At 42.2% G+C, this 9,074-nt stretch overlaps 1 protein-coding gene across 1 annotated transcript; it reads right to left on the bottom strand.

Moving 5' to 3' along the window:
• Nucleotides 1-5,346: 5,346 nt before the first annotated feature.
• Nucleotides 5,347-6,865, bottom strand: LOC147619193 (uncharacterized). The gene has a single exon (XM_086773484.1). The coding sequence runs from the start codon at nucleotides 6,821-6,823 to the stop codon at nucleotides 5,789-5,791; it is 1,035 nt and encodes a 344-aa protein (XP_086629610.1). The 5' UTR covers nucleotides 6,824-6,865; the 3' UTR covers nucleotides 5,347-5,788.
• Between the last annotated feature and the right edge of the window lie 2,209 nt (nucleotides 6,866-9,074).

Genomic DNA, 9,074 nt, shown 5'->3' on the forward strand with positions numbered 1-9,074 from the left:
ATGGCACTAAATTCTTCAAAAGAAAGAGGCGGTACGTTAACCTGGGTATTTAGTGTTTTAACCGAGTCATCATACTTCGACAATAGAATTCGGATGCATCTCCGAGCCAACTCTCCGCTGCTCTTTATGATTCCCACGGTAGCCATCTAGTCTTGCAGATTTTTTATCTAAGAGATAAACACTTCTACAGCCTCTCCTTCAGCAAGAGTTTTAGCAGCAAGCTAATTCTCTAGGTTTTGAATCCTAGTCTGATTTTGGGTCTCATACTGATTTCTCAGTATGGTCCAAGCCATGGATGCCTTGGTTGTGTGTTAAATCAAAGTAAGAACAAAATCACTTACACTAGTAACAATGGCACAAAGTGCATCTGCATTGTGCCGCTTCCATGCCCAAAAAGATGAGCAGCATCTGGTGGAATCATTCTTGTGTTATCATTGGGCTCAATGGTTTCCACCGGTTCTTGGTCTGTTCTCGGAAAATGGTCTCCCACAGCAGCTCATAGGAATCAAGGATGGCATTGATTTTGAACTTCCAAAGAGTGTAATTTGTCCCATCTAATTTTCCTTCAATGAAGGCAGGTGGATAGATGCATAGCATTGGAATAGCAGCAACAACATCGGACCCTGAAGCAGACATCACTCCAAGCTACTTCTATGCAAAGAAAGACTAGACTTTGCATACTATTGTTACTAAGAGCACCTAGTGCTCTGATACCATGCAAGAATATGGCACAGCGAAAACAGATACAACAAGAGAAAGTATACTAGACAATGCAATAGAGAGAATGGAGAGAATTTTATAATTCTGATTATACCAAACAAGAGATAGGTACAATATGATGGTGTTGTCCACCCGTGCGCTCTAGTGTAGAGCTTAGATGGTGATCTAGACAAACTCTAGATGGAGGGCGTACTAAGAGTATAAGGAATATATGCTCACAAGCATTGGATACCTTTACTTGTGCCAACCATGTCCATTTATAGTGCTATAGGTAGTGCGGTGGTGGATGTGTCCAAGACGTGGGCGGCTACGTTGCATTGACACGGCTCACCGCTTGCGTATTCATAAAGTGTCCCCCCCGACCACCGCCCACTAATGATGAGCTTAGTTCCCCGGAACCCAACTAACGCTCGTACCCCTCATCATCTCCTAACCATCAACGATCACAACTATGACCCCTTCCAGCATCTAAGCTGAGGTTCCGAGTAAAGATTTGTGTACCCCAATGGCTTCACCTCATAATGGGAGCCATACAAATGTGCACCACATACCAATCTGGGATACATGCTGAGAGGCGGGCATTGAACATATACTAACAACAAGACCATCACTCCAATGTTTTTTTACTGTCCTAGACCACATAAGATAGTACATTGCCCTATCTGTAACACCCCGTCTCCAATAGATGTTGACACTTTAAAACCCCTATGTGAGTAATGTGCATTACACCACTATTCAAAGACTATCAAAAACTTAAAATAAGAATACCAAACACAATAGAAGCTGCACCACTCAACGTTGTCAGTGATAATGGTAAACAGTGTACCCATTAAATGTGCTAACATGGCTACAAGCTAAGGTGCAAACCAAAACAAAATCTACAATGTTAAAACTTCAAAATGGGTCAAATAAAATGTTGTGATGCAGCATCAGACCAATGAGGATCCAAAACCAAAAGGTAAATCCCAAAAATTGAAACAAAAATGAAACGGAGAAAAATAAGCCTCGAACCAACCAAAATCTCAGCTGAAGAAAATGGATCTAGAACTGTACAAACCAATAACCAAGGAGAAGCAAAAGGTAGAGGTTGAAAACGAGCTCAAATGAAAATAGGAAAATCAAAATAGTCTCACCAAAGGGACTTAAGTCAGCTCAAAATGTAGGAACATCCGCTACACATGAAAGATCAAAACTTTCATGTGAAACAAAATAGTATCACCAAAGGGACACTTAAGTCATCTTAGAATGTAGGAACATCCACTACTGTACACAGGAAACATCAAAACTTGCATCTGAAACTATTGATGTTGATATCAAAAAACAAGTTCCTTTTGTGCTAGCAAACAAAGATACTAGGATGCAAGTCCTTCATGGAGGGACACAAACAAAAACCTAAAACAAATATGTGTCATGTGCCACCATATGGGCTCGAGGGGGGCTGCACTATGAAGAAACCCTATTAGCACGTGCGTTCAAGGGGTATTTAAAAAAGCCCTTATCTATGAATTTTTTATGAGTAAAAAGACCCCCTTTTTCTTTATAAACTTATTGGTTTTTTATAATCCAATCAAAAAAATCCCTTCTATAAATTTACCTTAAACTTTTCAATTTAAAAACCCCTTCTAATGAGCTCACATGCTAGACTTACATATGTTTAGGTGCACCCCCTAAGCATATAGGAAAACAAGGGGTTAGAAGCACATGCACCCCCTCCCAACCAAATAAAGAGAAATTGACCCCAGCTGATAATTCTAAGCATGAAACATGGAAGATTATGGTGATATTGGTTGACTGGTGCACTAAGTCACCCGTTAACTTTTCCTCATTAAAACCCCAAATGTTCACACAAGAGAAACAAGACCAAATAGAGGATTATTAATTTCCCTTTTAAAATGAGCCAGATTAGCCAAATGTAACTCAACCTTTGAGACAAGGTGACTAGAGAGAACTCAATGCGTTGTACAGAGGCAAAACAATGGCATTGACGATAAGCTAAAAGAAAGAAAAACCGAAAATGTCCATGCAAATGAGACACAGATGTCAACACAACAATGTTAAGGGGTAAACAATATGCATCTTTGTGCACATTAAGCATCATGGATCCTGGCAATGAACTTCAAACCCTTGATCAACTATCAATGCATACATGTAGACTTGAAAATTCTTCATGAGAATATGAGCTACCTCTTGAGTGAATGGAATTCAACAACCAACACATCTATGGTACCTCTTGAGGATCTAATCCACATTTGGCTAGATTTTCTAGTGCGTGAAAACATTCAATGAAAGAAAGCACTAATTAGCCTGCATAGACACGATCACCGCCCGCATATCAAGAACGCGGTCCACCGACCACCGCCCACCACTAATTATGAACATGGTATCCTGGAAAATATTCTAAGAAATATTCGTCATATCGTCGCCTCAAGGACGGGAGCCCCTGAACCCCCACTAAGGGGGTGCAGGCTCCCCTGGGACCCCCCAGCCAGGGCGTTGTCCCGGGCCCTAGCTAATGCTCGTACCCTTGACCATCTCTTAACCATCATCAATGGTCACCCCATCGGCAGCCGGGATTCCGCCACTAAAGACATGTGCACCATGACTACTACTCATAATGGGGGCCTAACAAATGTGCATTATACATCAAAGTGAGATGCATGCTGAGAGGCGGGCATTGAGTGTATAATAACACTTTCATGGTGTGCATGTCTCGTGCATTGATGAGGGTTAGGTAGTGTGGGCCTTGTAGTGTTCTTATAATTGTATGCTAAATGTGGTTCATTTGCAAAGGCAAGGAGAGTCCTCCATGAGATCACCTTACTTCGGTTGCAAAACAAAGGCATTTAAAAAAAAGGTTTGAGCCTATAAAAATGTGAAGTACAATGTTTCATGTTATGTAACACTATAAAAAAGAAACCATTCTCTACAATTTCAACATGTAAGTGCTTTTCTAAATGGGGACAGAGAGCGGTCCGCTATGTTTAAAAGTTGAAGGAAAGAAATGTGCTACATCTCAACCATACCTTCTGTATGGCCTTGTGAATAATACAATACATTTTTCCTTAATGGAGTCTTATGTCATTCCATATGTTTGTATACATGTAGATAATAGTTGATAGGAGTTAATAATTGTTTTAATGCACATCTTTTCTCATGGGAGCGTTTTTGTCAACTATTTCTTTCACCATACACCAGACACTTATGAAATCCATATTGCATGCTATCTCAATTGGAGGTTGTCTCCTAGAATATGACATGTCTCGCTTGTAGACAAGGGCTAATAAATACATGCTGAGATTGAAAGAAAGGGTTTGTTAAAAAGAGACCCTGTTGTTAGCAAAACATTGGTCGATATGGATGCCAAGTGTGGCACACTTGCAAAAGCACAATATGTGTTTGAAAGCTTTCAGTACGCGACATTCTCTCGTGAACTTAATTGCAAGAGATATAGCTTTCAGTACGCGACATTCTCTCGTGAACTTAATTGCAAGAGATATGCTAACCATGACCATGGTGAGTAACAAGAGGGTGTCTCCCTAAATGCTCTTATCTTTGGTTGCAACTTCAAGCCTATTCCAGAGCATAGGAGCCACAGACAGGGGCCCAGGGTTCTGCTTGATGATCGATCTGCTGTTAACATAATCACAGATTTTACAACAACATTATAAGGAAAAGGTAACTGAAAACACACACGAGAAAAAACTAGCGCTTGCATGCTTGCCTCTACGCTCAAGATCTCATCCCATCTACACATGCATTCTAGTTTTTAACCTTTTTCTCATTCCTTTTTCATCTGTTCAAGAGCTCCTTCATCTTTTACATCCTATCTCAAGACCTTGGATGGTGTACCATAATACATTGTTGGCTCAGAACACAGAATGGTCCTCTATATCCCCTCTCCTCTTGGCAAGATCACCGTTGAAGTGGCTGATGCATGATTTGGGGCCTAGAAACTGGCATACCTTTTTCCAGCTCACCGATGCCACCCTTGCCACTGCCAGGCTGCCATGCAAGGAGATGACCAACATCCATTTCATGAAATACTTGGCATAAAAAACGTTTGTCAACCCAACCTGTGTCATACAAGGCAGTGAAAGCACAGCATCCATTTAAACACATAGACGGATTCCAGTAGAACCTGCAAGAGAGCGACAGTTCATTATTTGATCCAAACTACAACACCATGTTAGATTTGGGGTTAAGAGAGAATTTCAATTAGTGAAATACACACTGTCCATCCAGCTTCAAGCCAGACAATGTTCAGCTGCTTTTGTCCAAACAATTTCAGACTATCTTGAACCCACACTAGTTGAACCCACTCTAGTTGAAGCACAGTGACACAAGCTGTGTGACACCTTTCTCTTCCTTGTATGCTATTTTTTCACTTTAAGTTTGTGATCAGAGCATGGGTGGTTTTCGCTCTCCTGCCTCGGGATTAGCTACCACAATAAACAAACAATCCAAGTAGACTATAGCATCAGAAATATAGTGACAGCCAGTAGACTCTGTATTTAAAATTCAAACACATTGACCATGCTAGACTTTCAAGAGAACCATAAGCGTCGCGATGGACGATTAAAATTCACACGTCCTCCATGGTATGTGCATGTGGTACGCATATCACATTGCGAAGGACGAAAAACCCAGGTACAAACGAAGTCTTTTCCATCATTTCACATGAAATACACACAAGCCCACTGTGGAATCATATAATCCCCAACACTCATGAAGAGCGCAGATATCAATAAACTATTGCTGATGAAACAAAGAACATAAGAAGCTCATGTTGAGATACAGATGTATATGCATGCAGATATGTATATACACACATACACACACACACACACACACACACACACACACAATAGCAACTCAATCAACAAGCACTGGAAAAACTGCAATGGCTTGCTGAGTCAATGTCATTTACAGGCTCAGTTTCACCTATTCACAAGTCTGTCTTTAAAAGTCATACCCGCATTACCTGATAAATGGGTGCCCTAGCTTTCTCTTTTTAATCTACTGGAGTCTGGGTTTTTACATGGAAAATTTGCAACCTGTAGCAACATCATCAAGGGAGGATGCATGTAGAATTTCCAGATACATCCCTGCTATACGTTATTCTACACCCTGGGCATCTACCATCATCTGAAGCAATCCTGTGATAGCAGAATAGGCAGAGCCTAAACCCACATGGACAAGGATCAAATGAAGAGTCCGTACTGTCAAGGTCCTCCGCACATATGGGGCATTGAGGTGGTGCGGTGGGTGCCTCTCGTAAGGGCGTGTGAGGTGGAGACCATGGGTGAATGCAGCTTGGGTGGGCAGGAAGACTCTGCTGTTTGTTAAGGCTAGGTAGAGAGGTGGGCCGACAGAGGTCATCTCGCATCCAGGCCCTTCTGCGTGTGCTTCGTAGCACACCTGTTTGTATGGTGTGCTTGGTCCTGGATTCAGCCTTAGGTATTGTTGTTTCGCTCCTGATGAGATGTTGGTCAGCGTCTACCATGGCTTCTGTTCTTAACAAATTCGATAGTCTCTCCGGTACAGAATGAAGGCCCAACGCATCTGCAGCTGCCGCCCAACCATCCTTAGTGTCAAGGCCATAACTATCTCCACGGCCATGGCCATGGCCATGGCCATGGTCGTGCCCATGCACACCACCTCTCTCATCAAGCCTGCCATGGGGGTCTTCCTCACCATCCATCTTGCGGTCTGCATCAGAGCACTCCTCTTTCTCTGATGTCCGGGGACCCGAAATGATGCCCACCTTAGTGACCGTGCTATTCGGGCTTATGTCTCCACATGATCTCGGTGAAGAGTCTGCATCGCGACCGTCAGAAAAAGCACAACAGCTGTTGTTGGAAAAAGGGCTGGAATCGCTTCCCGGTCTGATCAAGTCTTCCTTGTCAGGGCCCTTGATGCGCATGTGAGAGCGAGACGTGGATTTCATGTCCGATAGCACGCGTTCCATCTCTGTAATTCGTGTGGTGGAAACCCTAGAGCTCTGCTGCGTTCCAGTGGAAACCCTAACACTGTGCTGCGTTGCAGTGGGGACCCTAGAATTACTGCAATGAGGAGACTCAACTCCTGAAACCCTAGAATCCATCAGCCGAAGCGCCTCCGTAACTGCGTGCAGACAAGGCGATGCATGTATAAATATAGAAATATAAAAGAGAACCCCAATCGCATAATAAATTCATTTTTTAGAAAACAGTTACACTTACCGTCCCATCTGACGCTTCACAAATATTTGAGGTCTGTCCCAACCATCAAAATGAAATCATTGGATGGGAAGTGTTGCTTTACGGCCAATAATTTTTACAATTCAGTTTTAAAAAACGCTGAATTTCGTTAAGAAAGTACATATATTCTTGATTTTTTAATTCCGATGGGCAACTCATGAAAGTTTATTTTTCTCCCGACCTGACCAAAATTTCAAATCACATTAATTAATTAGATGTAGGAAAAATTAAAGTGGAAGGACCTTAGTTAAAATGGGGGCAAGATTAGGACCTTAGTTAAAATTAAAATTAAACTCAAATATTATGTCGTCGATTAAAAGGACTACGACATGCTTGATCAGTGTTGCTGTAGCGGGAGAGGGACCCAACGATGGAGAGAGAGAGAGAGAGAGAGAGAGGGGGGGGTCGCGCTGCAAGGGGGAGAGGGAGAGACCGATGGATGCCAGGGGGAGAGGATGAGAGCATTGGGCCAATGAAGAGAGAGAGAGAGAGAGAGAGGACACGATGCAGGGGGGAGAGAGAGAGAGCGATGGAGAGGACGCGATGCAAAGGGGGAGGGAGAGAGCGCTGGAGAGGACGCATGCAGGGGAAGAGGGACGAGTAGCCAACAATGCAGGAGAAAGAGAGAGAACCTTAGGCTTACGTAAGGTTTTAATTAATTAACCAAGCCCGTCAGGGCCTGGTTAATTAATTAATTGTGAACACCTGAATATGTATAGTGAATATTGTTCACTATACATATTAACTATTTGTGTGAATATGTATAGTGAATACCATTAGGCACAACATTGTGAGCCCTGTTGTGGGCTCGGTGTGGGGATTAATGTTGGAGGCAATATTCCTTTTTTGGGAACAATAATTATATATATTAATATTAACAACCCTTTAGAAAAAGTCTTTTCTACATCAGAGACACCTATTTTGCATATCAGATTTACATCAAAGACTTAGTCCCATTTTCTATTCAACAAATTACATACTAGGTCGTCCCACATTTCATCCTCCCATACAAAGGAAGAGTTTCCCCATGAGAAGTGGAATCCCAACTGCATACAAGCAATTGAGAGCACATCAAAGGTGTATCCCTTGGGGGGCTATTGTTCAAACTCCTCTCCTTTAATCCATATTTTCACTATTGGCCGTAGCTTAAACCCAAGAGGTAAAGCCACTAGGCAAACTCTCCACAAGAACACTTGGGCTTTCACTAAGATCATAGCTTCCCATATGAGGTTCCACCTTTTCTTCCAAATGTTCCTATCCTAGCTAATTCTCCAGACTTTATTGCAATATTTGGCATTCATTTCCCCTTTACATAAATTTCTTCATACAATGTCTTTGTATTGATTCTATCATGTTTAGCCCCATTAAACTAGCTCCAGTCCTAGAGCCAGGAGTCTTCATTGTATGCTGTAGACTACAAACTCTTTTCCACCTCAGCCAAGGACTGAGCTCAGAACTTGAAGCTCACTTTGTTGCAATGCGAACTCTCTCATAATCTGTTGGAGCTCTTTCCATCCTGCTTGAGAGAAGTCCCATATGTCTTCTAATCTCCTAATTCCCTTATTATTCAATCTTCTAGAAGTCTTGGTATCCAGCAGGGCTAAAGGAGGCTTAAACCTATGGGTCCACCAAATATTTAGGTTCAGTAGAGAATTCCGAGAGATTTTGGTGTACCCACTCCAATTGATCAGACCTATTGCTTCTTTCTAATCATAGCAAAGGAACTTGCGGAAGGAAGAGCTTCTTACTTTTAAGGGAGCAAAGGATAGTTTTTTTACTTTCCACTTGAGACCAAGACATTTGCCCCTAAGCTGGACTTCTAACCCCCTAAGCTAACTAATATTCTGGCTTTAGTATGAGAGGGTAGGTGAAGAATTCCCAAGCCTCCTTGATTTTTGGGGAGAGCTACCTTGTTCCAAGCCAGCCAAGAGAGGGCCTTTTTTTCATTGCAGCCATTCCTCCATAAAAAGAGCAATAATTTTTTCCTTTCTTGAACTCTATCACAGGGCAAATAAATAGGATGTGAGCATTGAGTACTGTATTCACTATAGCAACCCTGTCATGAAAGGGTACCATTCCCATTTAGCCCAGTCTGTCAGGTCCCACTCCCATGGG

Source organism: Cibotium barometz, chromosome 33, assembly GCF_041138505.1.
Source record: "Cibotium barometz isolate CiBa-2024 chromosome 33, ASM4113850v1, whole genome shotgun sequence".
In the NCBI taxonomy this organism is placed as follows: domain Eukaryota; kingdom Viridiplantae; phylum Streptophyta; class Polypodiopsida; order Cyatheales; family Cibotiaceae; genus Cibotium; species Cibotium barometz.

Excerpts from the sequence above, each read along its gene's own strand:
- LOC147619193 (XM_086773484.1), bottom strand. The coding sequence starts at position 6,823 with ATGGATTCTAGGGTTTCAGGAGTTGAGTCTCCTCATTGCAGTAATTCT.